Source organism: Ostrea edulis, chromosome 5, assembly GCF_947568905.1.
Source record: "Ostrea edulis chromosome 5, xbOstEdul1.1, whole genome shotgun sequence".
Taxonomy (NCBI): Eukaryota; Metazoa; Mollusca; class Bivalvia; order Ostreida; family Ostreidae; genus Ostrea; species Ostrea edulis.
Window position 1 is genome coordinate 78637223 of NC_079168.1, and position 20225 is coordinate 78657447.

Below are 20225 nucleotides of genomic sequence, written 5' to 3' on the forward strand. Positions count from 1 at the left end.
TGTTTAAACAGTGTTAAATAACATAGAACAATGCGTATGTAGGGCAGTCATGTTTACACAGTGTTAAATAACACAGAACAATGCGTATGTAGGACAGCCATGTTTACACAGTGTTAAATAACACAGAGCAATGTGTATGTAGGGCATAATTTATATATTACACTAATTAACATATGTAACGCAGAATGAGACAAGAGGAAACTTATACTGCCTCGCTATATACAAGATATGATAGTTATACTGCCTCGCTATATACAAGATATGATAGTTATACTGCCTCGCTATATACAAGATATGATAGTTATACTGCCTCGCTATATACAAGATATGATAGTTATACTGCCTCGCTATATACAATGTGGCACGTGTTAGTCTCTCTCTTGATCACGCAAGTTAAACAATGGCGAGCGTGATCAGCACTTGGCTGGGTGACCACTACACGTTACACAATTCAGTATATGCACCTTTTATATAATTTTGACTCGACCTCTTGTCAAAATTGAGTAATTCTTTTTACCATATTTATGGTCATTTATATCTTAAAACACAACTTTTAAGAGCCATTCTATACAAAACTGTACACGTATAATGCTCATTTTTCCCCCGGTGAATTCCTTCACTTATCAAAAATTTTAATCATATCTTTCTTCCTTTAGACTTTTCATTCAGTAATGCTTATGATTATGATAATAAACAGATACATAGCAACAGGCCGGCTCCCTCTTTTTTGACAACGTGCACTTTGTTATTTTTTGCATTCATAGTAAGTTTTATTTTCACATCCTATTATAAAGTACCTTGTTAGTCATGTTGGTAGTGAATAGAAGTGGAAATATACGAGACTGTGAAGTCAACTGCTTCTCCTTCGGTCACCCCTTTGAAAACGATTCTACGTGCCTGGATAAAAATAAGCAAACTACAATCTCTCTCTCTCTCTCTCTCTCTCTCTCTCTCTCTCTCTCCACACACACAATTTGAACCGAATGTAAAAAGTATTTGCTATTATTTTGGTATTTATTTTTATTTCGTGCCAGCAGTTGGGTCCAACGCAGAACAAAAACACAAAAATATACAGACATTTCACTGATGATTAAAACAAGATGTTATGGTATGTACAAATATTGTGCACTGTTCATTTATTAAGCAAGAATTGGGCAAAGCTTTCTATTAGCAATTATTACTGATTTCCTACGAAGATTTTTTTTTTAATTTTTGAAAATTAATTTGGTCGGAGGGGTTCAGTTTGGCCGACTGTTCGTAACTTCGTACTGGATACACACTCCAACCTCAAAGGTTTCTAGCTCAGACTTACTACTTTCCACAGCATGATCCGCCCCTCCGATCTATGCAAATCATTGATCCACTTATGTTAATTAAAAATTTCATGCATTTAATTTTGTTAATTTGTTTTGAATATAGCTGAAGAAACAGGTATTATTCTTGTCCAAAAACAATTTAATTAACGGGAGTTGTTGATTTTACGATCGGTCAAGGTAAATTGTTCCATATCAGGTTTCTGACATATTGCAAAACCCTATTCTATCTATTAATTGACCCAAATTCAAATAGAGCGTATACTAAATATTGCAGGGTATATGCGGTAGCTACCGACAAACAGGGTTGTGCACTCTCCGTTTGAAGTTGTTTTATCTTCTGCAAATACATGTATTACGAAATTCGATCATATTTATATTCAGTGGTTTTATCTGAGTACATAAGTTATTGGATACCCTTGATTTGAACCTGACTTCGCTAGCAGTGATTTACTGTAAGTAATTGTGAAATTTATTGTGAATTGTATTCCTTTTCTGTACAGCCAATATTTCGTTGACGGGTGACACTGTTCTGTACAGCCAATATTTCGTTGACGGGTGGCACTGTTCTGTACAGCCAATATTTCGTTGACGAGTGACACTATTTTGTACAGCCAATATTTCGTTGACGGGTGGCACTGTTCTGTACAGCTAATATTTCGTTGACGGGTGGCACTGTTCGGTAGTAATGCTATAACTAAAGTTCATTACGACTTACGAATCATTTCCCAGGTGAGTTCACAAGCTCTGAATAAGAATATGCTACTTCTAATAAAGAAGAAACTATTTGTATATAGCTCAGCTTTTCATCATGCAAACCAAAAAGAAGTAGGTTTAGACATTGTCAGTCTGTCGGTTACTCATATACATGTAGGCTTTTAACCTCTTCCAACTTTAGGGAACCTAACATTAATGCTACATAGACAGGCAAAATATATTGAAGCTGAACGCTTTCAGTTCGAATACACGGTTCCCATGGGGATCCGGGTTAGAATAGGTTCTCAGTACTCCCTTGTTTGTCGTAAGAAGCGACAAAATGGGGCGGTCCTTCGGATGAGACCGCAAAAACCGAGATCCCGTGACACAGCAGGTGTGGCACGATAAAGATCCCTGCTCCAAGGCCATAAGGGCCGAGCATAGGCCTAAATCTTGCAGCCCTTCACCGGCCGTGGTGACGTCTCCATGTGAGTGATATATTCTCGAGAGGGATGTTAAACAATATTGAATTAATCAATCGAATACACGGGGCTTTGATGAATGTTTTGACAAACTGATATTAGAACTGAATCATACTCGGAAAACGTTACTATGGAAAGCCATAGGGGACGCCCCAGTCATGTTCTATAAAATCAATTGTATTAATCCCGACCTACCCATGTTGACAACCCAGGATGTCAATTTAGTCATACCCCAACATTAACCTGGTATTTCCAACTTCAAATCGTGGAAACATGACTTGGGGGTCCCCTATGGCTTTCCATACCTTACACTAGCTGTAAACCGAACGCTTTTATAAGGAGGCGATCTGTAGCTCTACAGTCTATCCTAATTTTCCCCGGAGAGCTACGGTTCTGCAGCTACTTAGGAGTGAGTGTTATGATGATGCATAACGATATATATATTATTATCTGTATGGATACATAGTATTGTCATTGTCTGAAAAGGGGGGGGGGGGGGGTGTTACTGGATTAAGAAGCATACCATATAACGTCGGGAATCATACCATCTGATAGAGGAAATGCTATCCATGATTAGGCTTAATTCACAGTTGCGGCATTCTGACATCGTAACAAAATCCCTGATCATCAATTTTGATCTGCTGAATGTAATTGTTAATTAACCTTCTGGTGGATACTCTCTAGAGATGATATAAATATGTACCGGTCATTCGAACCTTTACACCGCTGTTATGTAGGACGCTTATCCATCGAGGCCGTCTTTGAATAATGATTTATTTGATTATATCAGTGTTATATCAAACACGTTTGTTATAATATTATGAGTACTTTACCCAAAAATGAAAGATTGGGAGGTGAATTTGTATGCTTAAATCACGATAATCGATGTATAAATGGTTCTTTATATATACATATATAAAGCAGGGGAGGGAACTACCGTTGCGTCTTATAGTGAACAGTATAACTCACTGCCTATTGAGATGTATCTTGTGATATTACCGTGTAAGTTATCATTGTGTCTCATGTTATAATTTTTACAATAAAATTGTGTTCTGAAGGGAAAAGGAGTCAGTTCTGTCGAGTCAGTTTATTTATCTTGATAGCAGAATATTCATATCCAAGATTAGATAGATTACTTACTAGTTATGCCTTCGCGATCACAAATGCTAGTATATGATATTGATAATACATGAACAATTTATTGTAATTATTTATAAGCACATTTGTTTTAATATTATACACGGTAACTTCAGTAAATACACATATACATGTAAACTTTGTATATTCACGAATATATAACACCAGAATTCGAAAATATGAGAGGGGGGGGTCGCACTACTATATACGTACTGAAAGGAAACGTCAATGGTCTCGATTACGGATACATATACAACAGCGAGCGAAGCGAACAGACAAAACTGAAGAATTGAAGACGGCGAACCCAAAAATATAAATGGGTATCTAGCACCAGTCAAGGTTAGATTATTTATTTTCTTGCAAGTGGAGGACAAATTATTATTTCCCCAAATTCGCTAAACACCTCTAATTATAAAATAATTGTCCCTTTAAAATATGTATTTTAATATTCAAATTTATAAATGTGATCTGGCAAGATCTGAGATTTTGTCATGCGAGGAAAAATAATTCGTTCATTTGATGCACTGCTAATACAATAATTTATGTTAATCAGGGGCTATGGTTAATTAAGGGGCGAGTTCTTGAACGCAGCCCTGTTCTTTGCACGCCATCTAGCGTCAATTCTGTTAATGACTGTAGTTGTGCATGATCATTTTGCAACGGAGTCAATTGATTTTGCAATATTAAAGTGCGTGCGTTTTAAAATTTTATATTAACGCCTTTTTTACCCTTTCCACGGCTCATATATTTGCCCAGTACCAGGGTATGTTACATTTTCTTACGGAATATTCTTGTGACGGTCAACTTGATTTAAACTTAATTCTAAAATTTGTAAAAGACCTAATTATTCATTGCTTATTTTCCAATTAATTGCATACGTATCATTTTGTTTTTGTCAAAGTTTAAAAACGAAAACGATGGGATGGGAGTGTTTGATTAAGTGTTTGTATCGATCGATTTTTTCTGTCCAATATTGCAAAATACCAATATTTCCCAATCTATCATGTCCATTGACCTATAATTCAAACAGAGCGTGCAAGTGAACAATGCATCGAAGAGACAAACGACTGCAAGACTTCAGCTTCCAGTAGCAACGGGCAAACAAGGCCGACATTGCATAGTTATAGCATAACCTACATGTACATGTACCCACGATTTGCAACATTCCGCTAATATTATCGAAATTCGATCTGACTGAGCATTTAAATTGTAGTTCTATCCGAGTGCATAGGTTATTGGGCGGTCTCGACTTGTTGACATTCACAACGGAGTAGACCTTGGAAAAACTGGATTTCCGGTGATTAAGAGTAAGTTTGGCCCCTTGTTTAAATCCATTGTTTGTAAGCAATTGTTGCATTAATATCGGATTAGGGATTGTGACCTTATAGTTTTCGTTGACTTGTGCAGTTCGGCTGTCATCAAGTGGAACGTCAATGACCGAAACAAAGTGCGTTTAAAGGGTCATATATACCGATGATGATAGATTTGATGCTGAAATATCTTTTGTTTGTGTCAATGAAATATTGAAATTCAGATTTATACCATTAGATGAAAAGAGCCTTCATCATGCTCCACTGTATACAGTATAAGTTTCATCGTAGACCTGCAGAAAGGAACAGAGTTTCCCAATGTTTATGTTGTTTACACAGAGTTTAGCAGTTTGTACACCCGCTATATAAGAATTGGGAAAAACCCCTATGTACATGTATGTAATCGCACTACATGTCAGAGGCTCACACAGAGCAGGAGAATAGAATTACACCCGGGTCAAACAGTTTGATTATTTTCAACCTGAAGCACATGAAATATGGTTCACTTTTCTGCTTAGATTCATGAAGCATTACTTTATTTTCAGATTAAGACTCCAATATGGGATCTGGTGGAAGTAAAAAGCCCAAACCACCTGCACAACCCAAGATGGTGGCTGGAGTTCCCCCGCAGCCGCCTTATCTGGGTCCTCCCTGCGAATACCGCATGGAAAACTTCTTGGTTCCGTACGTGGTACAGTCGGACTTCGGATTCATGCCCGTTCAAGGCATGCCATTAACCACAATAGACTTGAATGTGTACAACATGGCCCTGGGGTCACTGTATGACCTTGGATATCGTCTGGTGTCATTCTCAGTCATTCCTGCCTCCCTCACAGTCAGTGGATTTGTCACGGCTAATGTCAAACAAACACACAAATACCAAGGAATTTGTCGGAAATTACCAGAAGACGAACAACCTCAGCAATGGTCTCTAAAGGTCGTCAAGTCGTTTTTGCCCTCTAAAGTATTTACGTATGGATTGTTCCGATTAGGAGATGCTAAAATCACAGCCGATTCTAACCACATTTTCCAGACGATTTTGCAGGAGGCGGCAAACGGTGCTCGACTTGTATGCATAGAAATAACAGGTTTTAACTCCCAAAATGTGCAAGCACCTATGGCGACAAGCGCAGCGGCAGGAGCCTTTGGTGGCGCAGGTGCCATGAACATGTGCTTCTTTGGGCAAAGTCCAAACATGAGTAATTCTTTTTTATCTTCTTCAACAACCCGTTTCTTTAATTCATTTTTCGTTCATGTGTATAATTAGTGAATACATGTACATGCCTACTATTGGAGTGTGCAATAGATTTATTCAATCAAGTTTGATCGTTACCTGTTTTGTCTTAAATGTATTATTTTATTTTACAGTTTTAGGAGTGGACATCTTCCTGGAGATTCCACGAAACCCAACTTCTGCCCGTTATGTTTACCAGTGTGTTACAATTCCTATGAAAATCACATGGACGATGGCGATGGCTATGGGCGGGAAATGGATTGTAGAGATGGACTGGGTAGGAGTGACGTCACAATACCTTGGGAGTGGATGGAGAATGGTTGACTTGTTCATGGACCAAAACAACAGTGCTTTCCGTGATAATGCATTCTTCACTTCAAAAATAACAATCAACCAGAACTGTATATTCTTTTTTGAAAAGGAGGAGTCCAAGATGAATGATAACACTCCCATCTATGAAGCAACAATGGTCCAATATAACTCCCCGGGGAAAATGACAGGCGGGATTGGTACCACCACAGCAACATTTAACACGGCTTGGGAACCCGTGGTGAATCAGCTAGGAACCTTTGGATGGGAGCTAGTCAAAATCCTAGACACGCCAGCATTGAACTTTGACGGTATGGCCGGGTTCGGTTCGCTTTCATTCAAAAAGGTCATGTGGATGTTTTATCAGAGAAAAATCGTTACAGCTGCTGCGCCACCTGCTGGCGAAAAGCCTCCACCTGCTGCAGCAACCCCGCAACAGTGAAAGTAGTACTGCAATTTCTGATGTACATGTATGCGTGGCTCTGTGATATATTCATTTAATTTGTAATAGTTTTATTGAAACTGTTCTCGCTGGAATGGTCTACTGTTCATTTAATTGTAACTGACTTTCACATTCTGTTTCTTTTGATGAACCTTCGAAGTGTACAGTAAATACTGGGAAGACTTTGTATTTTTGCCTTTTAAAGTTTCCTCGGCACGCCATTTTACCCCAACATTGGAACCTTCGGGCCAGTCCGGGGTCAATGAATAACTACTTACACGTAATTCAACTACTACTTAATTCAATGTGGCCGGAAAAAGAAAATATTTTGATAACGTTTAAAATGAATCTACATGAATGTATGCATTTATGAAATGGTTGTTCGCGGGATAAAGGAATTATATAAAGGGACATGATTCGTCCACGTGACTGCATGTTGTCAGGGACTCGCACTGATTGTATGGTCCAGTCAATACCTAGGTCCATGGTGTAGTACACACCTGGAGGTGTATAGTCATAAAATGTCAGACATTGATAGAAGCTGCACTAGTTTGCACTTTTATATGAGGGAAACCGAAGGCTTCCATTGAAATAAAAGGAAATATGTTCAATAGCCGTTGGGCCGGTGTTGAAAACGAGGGATTCGAGATTCCATTCTATTTGTGATGCCAATTTAAAGAACAAATGATCAACTAGTCCTGATGGGATACCAGATTTACATAAATAATAAAATATAAAACTGTAATGAACACTCACAATCGTCAGATTCTGCTAGTGAGGCATTTCTTTGGACTACATCCCAGTGATGTGAACGTTGTGTAGATTTTTTTTTATGATATACATGTATTCTATGCATTTTGATACTAAACAAGTTAAAACAGAGCACTTATGTCGGTGTTAACTGTAATTAGAAATAAAAACAAAAACAAAAACCAATTGCAACCGCTCAATCTGAGGCCCGGTTTATTATTGAATTTCACTACATGTATATCAAAAAAGAAAACAAACAAAAATCTTTTTCCCATGAAAAAAATTTGACCCCCAAAAGATCACGACATATCCGAATATGAATTACACAACAAGAGGATGCCTCGACACCAATATGACTAACATGACCTTGGAAAGGTCTTAATTGACAAAAGAAATCTACATATAATGGACATATGAAAGCTGTACTGTAAATGGTTCAGGAAATATTGAATAAGTCAGGTTTTCTAAAAGTAAGTCAAACTTCACGATCACAAGGTCAAACACCACGGCATCACAGAAACTTGTAATTTTGTCTGTAATAATAATAGTAGGGGTTTATCACCTCCTACAAGAATGAAACTAATTTTTATTTAGAACTTTGATTCAAGGTAGTGATTGCAAAGCATCACGTGGTTTATTCATGTAGTTATTTTCGTTTCTGATTCTGGAATACATCAAGCGTTTGGGCATCAGTAATGACACATGATTTAAACAAAGACTTGTCAGATGTGACCAGGGTAAAGTGAAAATATGTTTAGAAATATACCGGTACAAGCAAACATAAAATACAAATAAAAACTCCCTTATATTTTTATCATCTTTTCAATAATAGTCATAGTCTCCATGTAACCCCTCCCCTGTTAATTTTCAGTCTTACAAATTCTTAAACCACCAGGCCTATTAAAATCATAATATATAGTGTTATGATTGATTGATTGATTGTATCTTGCTTAACGTCTCTCTCGAGAATTTTTCACTCATATGGAGACGTCACCAAGACCGGTGAAAGGCTTTCAAATTTAGGCCTTTGCTCAGCACTTATGGCCATTGAGCAGTGAGGGTTCTTTAGCGTGCCACGCCTCCTATAGTCTAGGTCACCTACACGTTTGTCAATGCAGTATTCTACGGCTTGCGTGACCTAGGCTACACCTCCTACGACACGGGGCATCCGTTTTTAAGTTCATCTCCGAGGACCCGTGACATTCACACCTGATGCCGAGCGTTTGGCGATGGAACTGTCACTCCCTGTTTTAACGACTTAGATCTGTCGCGGCCCGGATTCGAACCCCGGCCTCCCGCTTGCAGGGTATATAGTGTTATTAATTTCATAACATGCATACATTATTAGTGCACATAATCTAAAATGCTGGGTAAGTAGGCATAATAACCAAGGGAAGCCGTAGGCGAGGAAACATGGGCTACGTAAACGCGTCACTTTGAGCAAAAAAAATAAATAAAAAATGAATAATTCTTAGCACTTGCTGTTAATATCTTTTTCTCAATAAGTTCAGTTAATTCTTATGCTATGAAAAATAACAAAGGTTTGTTGTTGTTTCAAGATAATAGCTTGTAAAAATCACAAGGAATACGACGTCACAATGCACAGTTTATATCGGCGGTCTTATAGTTTTTTGCGACCACTTTTCGGCTCATTCCCTTGTTTGTCCTGGTGGCCATGAACAACTTTATTTCCGGTGATTATATAGACTTTCATTAACATTCATCGAGTAAAATTATATGAACCTTTCCTTGTGTTATCACATCTATGTTTGATATAACTACATCACAGTATTTAAAGAGATAATATGTTTTTTTCAATATTTGACTTTCAAATCTGCATGTCTAAAAGGGATACCTACTCCTGAGGACTTTATTTGAACAAACTTATATAAACTCTATTTCAGGGAGCTTTTCTTTTCATGTTTTGTCTGTTGTCTGTCCTTCCGTCCGTCCGTCCGTCTGTTAACATTTTCATCTTCTCTTAAACCACTGAACCATTTTCAGCCAAACATGGTGCAACTCATCCTTGTGTAAAAAGGATTCAAGTTTGTTTAAATAAAGTTTCAACGGAGAGAAAAAAAAAAAAAAAAAAAAAGGGAGGCAAAAAATAGGATGAGGTGAATTAAAAAGTATATCACTAGGCCAGAAAAGTTGAAATTTACATGGCAGCTTCCTGATATAAAGTAGATTCAAATTTGTTCAAATCATGGGGTTAGAGTGGAACCACAATAGGGGATCAACGTTTTACATGAAGATATACAAGAAAAATCACTTAAAATATTCTTCTCAAGAACCACTTTGCGAGAAAATATGAAATTGGATATTTTATTGAACATAGATGTCAACGGCAAATTAAAAACACAACTTCATGACAAACTAGATAACTTGAGCTTCTTCATCGTCAACTTCCCATATTTGTGTGGCATAACCTGCATAAAAAGTGAAGATAACGAACAGCAATCAATTTCATGGATCCCATAAAGAATACAAAATTAGGAGAAGGGCAAACACGGGCCCTTGGACACACTAGTAGGTGCATTAGAGGAGTAAGTATCCCCTGTTGACCGGTCATGCCCACCATGAACCTTTCACATCAAAGCAAATTATTGACAAATAAGTTGATATTAGAGGGTCGAATGCTGTCTGACGTGTTTCATACCAATTTGTTAAGCCGTTCTTTGCATACTGATTTTGACTACGGATTATTCCATCTACCTAATCAAGATATAGGGCCCATGGCGGGTGTAACTGAACAAGAGGGGATGCTAACTTCTCCTAGGCACCTGATCCCACCTCCGGTGTGTCCAGGGGTCCGTGTTTGCCCTTCTCTTAATTTTGTATTCTTTATGGAATTTGATTGATGATTATCTTTAACCGTGTATTGATCAAAGATTCTTTATCTTACTAGACCACAAAACCTCTATCGAGCATCCTGGTTTAGTTACTTCCGGTTTCTCATTTCATTTTCATCTGTGACATGCAACAACCGAACACCCTGTATGCTCTCTCAGTTAGACCAAAATTATAGGCACCTTATCTCACCTCTGGTGTGTCCAGGGATCCGTGTTTGCTCAACTCTCTATTTTGTATTGCTTATAGGAGTTATCAGATTGATCACTGTTCGTTATTTCCACCTTTCATACTTAATCATTCTATACGCAAAAGCATCTATGTATAAAGCGTCCATGTGTACCGACCGGTCGCGGTAGCTCAATGGTAGAGCGTTCGCTTCGTAACCCGGAGGTCATGAGTTCGCGAGCCTCGATTGTGCCATGACCGCTTTAAACCTAAGACGTTAATATGGGTAGTGATTGCTCCTTCGCCGAACGCTCGGAATTATTAAAAGTGAGAATCACGGGTCTTTCGGATATGACCTTAACAACGGAGGTCTCGTATCGAGGTGCGTTAAAGAACCCTCACTGCTTCGACCTGATCGCTAAGCATAGGTCTAAATGTGTGGTTACAACTGGTGACGTTTTAATGTGAGTGAAAAATTCTCAACGGGAGGTAAAAAAACAAAACAAATAAAAATGTATGTGTTAGTAGGTATAGATTTTCCATATTTGCTAATTGTAACCCATTCTAGATTTTCCCATCTTGTAGAGAAATCAACAGCTGTAGGAAAAACGCCACAATATACATAGTGTTTACAGCCGTAGCAGTCACAACATACATATTATTTACAGCTGCAGCAGTCACCACATACAGTGTTTACAGCTGTAGCAGTCACAACATACATAGTGTTTACAGTTGTAGCAGTCACCACATACATAGTGTTTACAGCTGTAGCAGTCACAACATACAGTGTTTACAGTTGTAGCAGTCACAACATACATAGTGTTTACAGCTGTAGCAGTCACCACATACAGTGTTTACAGCTGTAGCAGTCACAACATACATATTATTTACAGCTGCAGCAGTCACCACATACAGTGTTTACAGCTGTAGCAGTCGCAACATACATTGTTTACAGCTGTAGCAGTCACAACATACATATTATTTACAGCTGTAGCAGTCACAACATACATAGTGTTTACAGCTGTAACAGTCACATCATACAGTGTTTACAACTGTAGCAGTCACAACATACATAGTGTTTACAGCTGTAGCAGTCACAACATACATAGTGTTTACAGCTGTAGCAGTCACAACATACATAGTGTTTACAGCTGTAGCAGTCACAACATACATAGAGTTTACAGCTGTAGCAGTCACAATATACATTGTTTACAGTTGTAGCAGTCACAACATACATAGTGTTTACAGTTGTAGCAGTCACGACATACATAGTGTTTACAGTTGTAGAAGTCACGACATACATAGTGTTTACAGTTGTAGCAGTCACAACATACATAGTTTTTACAGTTGTAGCAGTCACAACATACATTGTTTACAGTTGTAGCAGTCACAACATACATAGTGTTTACAGTTGTAGCAGTCACGACATACATAGTGTTTACAGTTGTAGAAGTCACGACATACATAGTGTTTACAGTTGTAGCAGTCACAACATACATAGTTTTTACAGTTGTAGCAGTCACAACATACATTGTTTACAGTTGTAGCAGTCACAACATACATAGTGTTTACAGTTGTAGAAGTCACAACATACATAGTGTTTACAGTTGTAGAAGTCACGACATACATAGTGTTTACAGTTGTAGAAGTCACGACATACATAGTGTTTACAGCTGTAGCAGTCACAACATACATTGTGTTTACAGTTGTAGCAGTCACAACATACATTGTTTACAGTTGTAGCAGTCACAACATACATAGAGTTTACAGCTGTAGCAGTCACAACATACATTGTTTACAGTTGTAGCAGTCACAACATACAGTGTTTACAGCCTTAGAAGTCACAACATACATAGTGTTTACAGTTGTAGAAGTCACGACATACATAGTGTTTACAGCTGTAGAAGTCACGACATACATAGTGTTTACAGCTGTAGCAGTCAGGTTATTTTTTAACTTGTCAACGGATTATTCCTGCAGTGACACGGGGCTTCCATCTTTAAAATCATATCTGAAAGACTTGTTACTCTTACTTTTAAGTGTAATACCGGATTCGTGGCGAGAGAAAATTCACTATTTATGTTAATTAAACGTGTTTGGTTTGCCGCTGCCTGAGACCCGGGTCTCCTGTTAGAGCTCTAACCAGAAGACTACCGCAAACGGTAAATTGTAACTCTAATTAATACGGTATATTATGTATGTTTTTCATTGAATGATAACTTTCGATTCGTAACTGTATTTATACTGGATTGTATTAATTATATCAGTTTTGTAAAGGGGAAATAAAGAATAAATTAAATGCCCAATTTAGGGACTCGGCCAATTGAACAATGAACGACATGTCATGCCATATGCAATAGACAAACGGCTGTAAGATTTTAAATGTGGTATCCAGTGACAACTAAAAAACAAGACATAATTCCCTACAAGGGTAGGACATAGAAATCCAGTGGACTTCCGGTGATTCAAAGTAAGTGTTGTCCCTTGCCTATATTAAATTGCTTGTAATCATTTGTTGGACAAACATCGGGTTAGGGATTGTGGTCTAGTTCGGCTGTCATCACGACGGCAACAAATTCATTTAAAGGGTCGCTCATTTCATAGACTTGAATTACGACCTGTTTCTGTTGACATATTCTTGTTTGTGATGCAAGATTTCTACAAGATGATGAAATTTAGAGTGAAGACATTTGTTGAAACATCTGGTATCCTTCTCCATTGAACAAATGGGTTAATCGACGCCATATTTCTACTACTTTCTTCGATGACCTGCGGAAAGGAACAACGTTTCAAATGGCTTATGTAGTTTGTATTGTCCAGCTATTATCAAATAGCGGGAAATGGCTGAAAATGTACATGTCAGAGGCTCACACTAAACGAAGATAACGTGAATTCATGATGCCTGAGTCGAACCATGTTTCATTAATTAACGATAAGGGATCAGCACAGACGTGCGTAAAGCACTTGAAGATTTTCCAATCGTTAACACAGATTTACATCCTCACCCAAAGTCCCACAAAAGTTTGAAATACCAACACTGATATTTCATACCTGTTTCTGTGTAACAAAGACGGTGCTTTACACCACAGTAGATTTCACTTTTCAGTTTGTTGTGTTTATTAAGAAACATTCATAATTTACGAAACTTGTGGTAAGAAAGTAGCAGATGATTTCACAGCTCTAACAATAACGAGATTCACGAAGAATCAATTATTTTCAACCTGAAGCACATGAAATATCGTTCATTTTCCTGCATTGGTTTTTGAAGCTTTACTTTATTTTCAGATTGAGATTCTAGTATGGGATGTAGTGGAAGTCAAATCTCCGATCCCAAGATGGTGGCTGAAGTTCCCCCGCAGCCGCCCTACCTGGGTCCTCCCTGCGAATACCGCATGGAAAACTTCTTGGTTCCGTACGTGGTACAGTCGGACTTCGGATTCATGCCCGTTCAGGGCATGTCATTAACCACATTAGACGTGAATGTGTACAACATGGCCTTGGGGTCACTGTATGACCTTGGATATCGTCTGGTGTCATTCTCAGTTGTTCCCTCTTCGTATACAGCCGATAGTCATGTCAAGGGTGATGTCAAACAAACACACAAGTACCAAGGAATCTGTCGGAAATTACCGGAAGACGAACAACCCCAGCAATGGTCTCTAAAGGTCGTCAAGTCGTTTTTGCCCTCTAAAGTATTTACGTATGGATTGTTCCGATTAGGATCTGAGTCGCAAACCATTGCCGATTCCAACCACATTTTCCAGACGATTTCGCAGGAGGCGGCAAACGGTGCTCGACTTGTGTGCATAGAAATAACAGGTTTTAACTCCCAAAATGTGAAAGCATCAACGACAGCAAAAGCAACGGCAGGATTCTCTGGCAGCACAGGTTCCACGAACATGTGCTTCTTTGGGCAAAGTCCAGAAACGAGTAAATCTTTATCTTACTTAATCAAATTGCATAAAAAAGCATGTGAATTGTCGCCATAGCGTAGTAAATATGAGTTCGCTTGGCAACCAGTTGGTTATCGATCTCGGCCTGCGTCAAATCTATGATTGATTTATCACATATTGTTTAACGTCCCGCTCTAGAATCTTTCACTCATATGGAGTCATCACCATTGCCGGTGAAGGGCTGTAAAATTTAGGCCCAAGCTCGACGCTTACGGCCTTTGAGCAAGGAGGGATCTTTATCGTGCCACACCTACTGTGACACGGGGCCTCAGTTAATTTTTGCGGTCTCATCCGAAGGACCGCCCCATTAAATCGCCTCTTATGACAAGCAAGGGGTTTGTAACCCGAATCTCCACGGTAAGAAATGTCTAAGATATTTGACGTAGGTAGTGACTGCGGGTAGCCCGCAGCATTAGAAGTGAAAGTCATGGGTCTTTTGAATATGACCTTGAAAAACAGAAGCCCCATGTCGCCTTATGTGTTGGCACGATAAAGGACCCCTACCTGATACGGTCGTAAGCACCACTTTGTGATGCTTTATCTAAATCTGGTGTCACCACTGTCGGTGCGGGTTCGAATTCTGCTCGCGCCGGTAAGTGAGAAAGTTTTACCAGTTTACTTTCGGAAGGTCGGTGGTCTCTTCCCAGGTACTTTGTATCTGGGTTCTCTCTTCCACCAATAAAAACTGGGCGCCACCAGATAAATGAAAAATTGTTGAATGTGGCTGAAAAATCTAAGGCAACTGGTGACTTTTTGTACGTGTCTGTCTTCAGGCTATTATGGTACAGCGATGTCTGTACGTTCGTCCGTTCGGGGTTTTCTGTATCTAATTTCATTTCTGTCACATATCAAGCTAAAACTTATGTAGCTTAGGATCATGTTGAAAATTTGATCCATTTCGTCCTCTCTTGCAGGAATTTTGCCCCTTTATTTGAAAATACATGTAATTGTTATATGGAAGGTACATTTAATTTGTCCGGCGAACTCCTCCCACAATTTTCAAGTGAGGGTCATCTTGTTTTACAGAAGGTTTGTATGGGTATTGAAGATGTACATGTGGCAGGGATTTTGATTTTCTTCAATTTTAAAAAAAAATTACAGGTTATTGAACTTAGTCCGTTTTAAGGTAATATTACATAGAGAGTACATGATATGTATGGTGAAGTCCTCCCACAGTCTTCAAGTGAGAACCTTCTTATTTTACAGTGTTTATATGGGTATTGTAGGTATGCACTTGACAAGGATTTTGATTATTGAAAAAATTACAGGTTGTTGAACTTAGTCAGTTTTGAGGAATTACTACATAGAGAGTACATGATTTGTCTGTTTTTCCTTCTACCGTTTTCAAGTGAGGAGGAGAACTCGTAAGTTATTTGAACTTGTTTCTGATCCTTTTGTATATCATATATGTACAATGAAATATGTTCAAAACAAGTGAGGACCTTCTTATTTTACAGAGTGTTTATATGGGTATAGAAGATATGCATGTGGAGAAAATTACAGGTTGTTGAACTTAGACAGTTTTGAGGAATTACTACATAGAGAGTACATGATTTGTCTGTTTTTCCGTTCACAGTTTTCAAGTGAGGACCAGAATATTTGTGTGGGTATGGAAGGATTTTGATCCCCCCCCCCCCCCCATTTATTGAGAAAATTACGGGTTGTTGAACGTAGTCTGTTTTAAGGAAATATTTCATAAAGAGTACATGATTTGTCTTTTATTTTTCCTTCCGAAGTTTTCAAGTTAGGACCTTCTTATTTTACAGAGTATAAATGGGTATGGAAGATTTGCGTGTGGCAAGGATTTTGATTTTCCTCGATTTTTGAGAAAATTATAGCTAGGTCGTTGGACTCGGTCCGTTTGGAGGAAACATTATATTGAGTAAAGGTCATAGTTTGTCCTCACTCCTCTCACCGGTTAGAAGCGAGGACCTTTGTAAATAACTTAAAGATGTGAATAGTGCAAGGATTTTAATTTTCAACAATTTTTAATTTTCTTTGATGCTTTGAATATCTACAAGTTGTTGAACTTGGTCAAATTTGGGGAAATATCTTACACACAGAACTCTCGGTTTGTCCATCTACCACTTGTCACAAAAAGTGCAAAGAAAGTATGTCACGGCTGATACTACCTGAAGAAAGGTTCTACGAATTATGGCTTAAGAAAACACCCTATGTAAGCATTTTCACGGGCGTATTATGTACCGTTTGCAGTGCTCTTGTTACCTATAGAGGATGACAAGTAAACACTTTTCAAAAGGAATATAAAACAATACCCCCTCCCCCCCAAAAAACCAACCAAAAACCCACAACATAGGATCTTAGATCAAGTCTCATCGTTATTTTTTTTGTTTTAAAAATATGTTTTTATCATTATTATCTTACAGTTTTAGGAGTGGACATCTTCCTGGAGATCCCACGAAACCCAACTTCTGCCCGTTATGTTTACCAGTGTGTTACAATTCCTATGAAAATCACATGGACGACGGCGATGGACAGGAAATGGAACACAGAGATGGACTGGGTAGGAGTGACGTCACAATACCTTGGGAGTGGATGGAGAATGGTGGAAGTGTTTATGGACCAAAACAACAGTGCTTTCCATGACAGTGACCTCTTCACTACAAATATGACAATCAACCAGAACTGTATATTCTTTTTTGAAAAGGAGCAGTCGAAAATGAACGACAACACTCCCATTTATGAAGCGACGATGGTCCAATATCACTCTTTGGTAAAAATGAAAAGTAAAATTGATACAACCATTACAACCATAACAACATTTGACACAGCTTGGGAACCCGTTGTGACTCAGCTAGGAACCTTTGGGTGGGAGCTAGTCAAAATCTTAGACACGCCAGTAATGAACTTTGAAAGCGTCATCGGGAGGGGTTTTATTACATTCAAAAAGGTCATGTGGATGTTTTTTCAGAGGAAAATTGTTACAGTTTCTGTGCCACTTGCTGGCGTAAATCCTCCACCTGTTGCAGCGACACCTTAACAGTAAAAATCGGGCATATCAGCGAAATGGAAATTAAAGACCAGATATTTATGTAGCACTATCCCATTATCACCTGCATATGGTGTTTATGGCTCTCAACTGATTCGATATGTGAGAGCATGTTCTGCGTATGATCAATTTTCAAACCGAGACAGGCTACTGACAAATAAATTGATGTTAAAGCGGTTTTAACTGTTCCGTTGGAAATTAGCATTTCGAATATTCTATTGTTATGGGTCAGAACAAACCATTAGTATAGCGCAGCAGAATTTACTAACAAAATCCAATTAAACAATTTTAAATAAGATTTATTTACAATTAATAATTGAAAGATAATTGTAATAATAGCAAAATACTAACTTACAGTAGGTGAATAATAAATACAAGCACACAAAAATGATAATCCAAAATCGTAGTTCCCATGGAAATAAAATTCAAATGAATAAAATGTGTCTAACGAGAGCTTTTTTTTTATCTTAAGAATTTCAGTGTATACATGTATATAATAGGAATGAATTTTCTAGTACACTCTTGAAAGACGATGATGCAACCATTACGTAATCTTTCTACTAAAAATAGCTTAGTCTAGAACAATCTCGATCACAGGTGTTAATGACAAGTAAACATAACCTTCTAGAACAATCCAGGTCAATTTAGTGCAAATAGTCAATAGTACACAACACTACGGTCGTTTTAATGATCTCATTTGCAAACACAATATGTCGTTAGGTCGAATACTGTCCGATACCGTATATCACATACTAATTGTTATGTCGTTCTGTGCGTACTGATTTTGACTACGGATTACTCCATTTACCCTATCAAGATGTAAGATTAAAGGCAGATGTGACCGGTCAACAGGGGATGATTACTCCTCCTAGGCACCTGATCCTACCTCTGGTGTTTCCATGGGTTTATGTTTGCCCTACTGGCAATTCCTTATTCTTTATTGGGGTTAAGAGATTGATCACCGTTCCCTATCTTCACCTTTTTGTGTGCATGTGGCTCTGTGATCAATTTAACTCATTCGTAAGAGTTTTACTGAAAGTGTTCTCGTTCGAATGTTCTTACGCAACTGACTTTAATTTTCTGTTTTCTTGATGAACATTTGAATTGTGAATAAAAGAGAAACAGTTAAAGAAAATGCGTTTGGTAACTTTTAAAATAAATATGTCCTCTTTAGAAAATGTACATGAATGTATGCATGTATGAAATGGCTGTTTGCAAGATAAAGACATCATGTAAAGGGACAAGATTCGTCCATGTGACTACATGTTGTCAGGGACTCGCACTGTATCGTCTTGTCAATACCTAGGTCCCTGGTGTAGTATACACCCGGAGGTGTATAGTCGCTGCAAAGGTCAGACATTAATAGATACTGCTCTAGTTCGCACATTTTACGAGGGAAATTGAAGGCATCCATTGAAGCTAGAGCTTGTTCTGCTTATGGTCAGTTTTTAAATGGAAACAGGCTACTGACAAACAAGTTGATGGTGTAGGGGTTCCAACAGTCTCGTTTAAAGTCATCATTTCGCAAATTCTATGGTCGTTATAACGATCTGCATTGCCATTACAACCTACCATTGGGTCAAATGTTGTCTGACGTGTTTCATACCGATTGTTAGGCCATATTTGGTACACTGATTTTGACTACGGATAACTCCGTTTACCTGATCAGGATATAGGGCTCACGGCGGGTGTGACTGGTCGACAGGGAATGCTTACTCCTCCTAGGCACCCGATCCCACCTATGGTATGTCCAGGGGTCCGTGTTTGCCCAACTTTCTATTTTGTATTGCTTACAGGAGTTTTGAGATTGATCACTGTTCGTTATCTTCACTTTTCATTGATCATTATCTTCACCTTTCATTAAAAACGTGGGCTTCGATATTCAAGTGATCAACGAGGACTGTGGAGGAATACCAAATTTACATAGAAAGAAATATAACTAATTAACACTAACAATCGTCGGATTCTGATAATAAGATACTTCTTTGGACTGCAACATCATCAGGTAATCAAAGCGATTCGAAGTCAGGTGAACAGCGAAACTTGTTTAATCCGACATGCTCTGGGAGATAGATTTAGTGGGGTGTTTTTTTTTTTTCATTGAACAGTGTATCGAACATGAAAATAGATAATTGGGAAGGAAAAGATAAACAACCATAGAAAAATAAGAGGTATATGGGCCAAAATGCTCACCTGAATCACACCGCCACTGCTGTTCATCAGATTTTTAACCCCTTTTATTTCCACGATTTTTTTGGGCCTGACTTTTAATCCACAAAACATAGGGATTGTGTTCTGGAGAATATTTTTTAAATGACTTTTTGTCCATATTCATGTACTAAGTAACATATGATCCCCTATTCTAGTCCCATCCTTAGACGTTGGGTCCATATTTTGAAAAACAAAACTCCCAAGTCCACACAACTTGGAAATGTTTGCAAGTCAATATATGATATACTGTGGTTTTGCGACTTTTAAAAAGAAAAGTTTAAAATTTCCTATAAATGTACGCGGGCATTTTCTCATGTAAAACTTTGAATGCATATTTTAGCCCTATCCTTACCTCAGCGG

At 38.2% G+C, this 20225-nt stretch overlaps 3 protein-coding genes across 4 annotated transcripts in view; 2 read left to right on the forward strand and 1 right to left on the reverse strand.

The window, feature by feature from the left end:
• Positions 1 to 20225, reverse strand: part of LOC125649680 (uncharacterized) — a 219428-nt gene that overhangs the window by 122714 nt on the left and 76489 nt on the right. The window lies entirely within an intron of this gene.
• Positions 1630 to 7108, forward strand: LOC125650766 (uncharacterized). 2 transcript variants are annotated; one of them, XM_048879291.2, is made up of 3 exons: positions 1630 to 1768; positions 5484 to 6137; positions 6307 to 7108. In XM_048879291.2, exons 2-3 carry the CDS (start codon positions 5498 to 5500, stop codon positions 6921 to 6923), a joined length of 1257 nt encoding a protein of 418 aa, XP_048735248.1. In that variant the 5' UTR covers positions 1630 to 1768; positions 5484 to 5497; the 3' UTR covers positions 6924 to 7108. The 2 variants fall into 2 exon arrangements, with proteins under 2 accessions (XP_048735248.1, XP_048735249.1); XM_048879292.2 differs by lacking the exon at positions 1630 to 1768 and adding an exon at positions 4663 to 4935.
• Positions 13094 to 18789, forward strand: LOC125652799 (uncharacterized). Its single transcript, XM_048882202.2, has 3 exons — positions 13094 to 13161; positions 13977 to 14621; positions 17032 to 18789. The coding sequence occupies exons 2-3, from the start codon at positions 13991 to 13993 to the stop codon at positions 17643 to 17645; spliced, it is 1245 nt and encodes a 414-aa protein (XP_048738159.2). The 5' UTR covers positions 13094 to 13161; positions 13977 to 13990; the 3' UTR covers positions 17646 to 18789.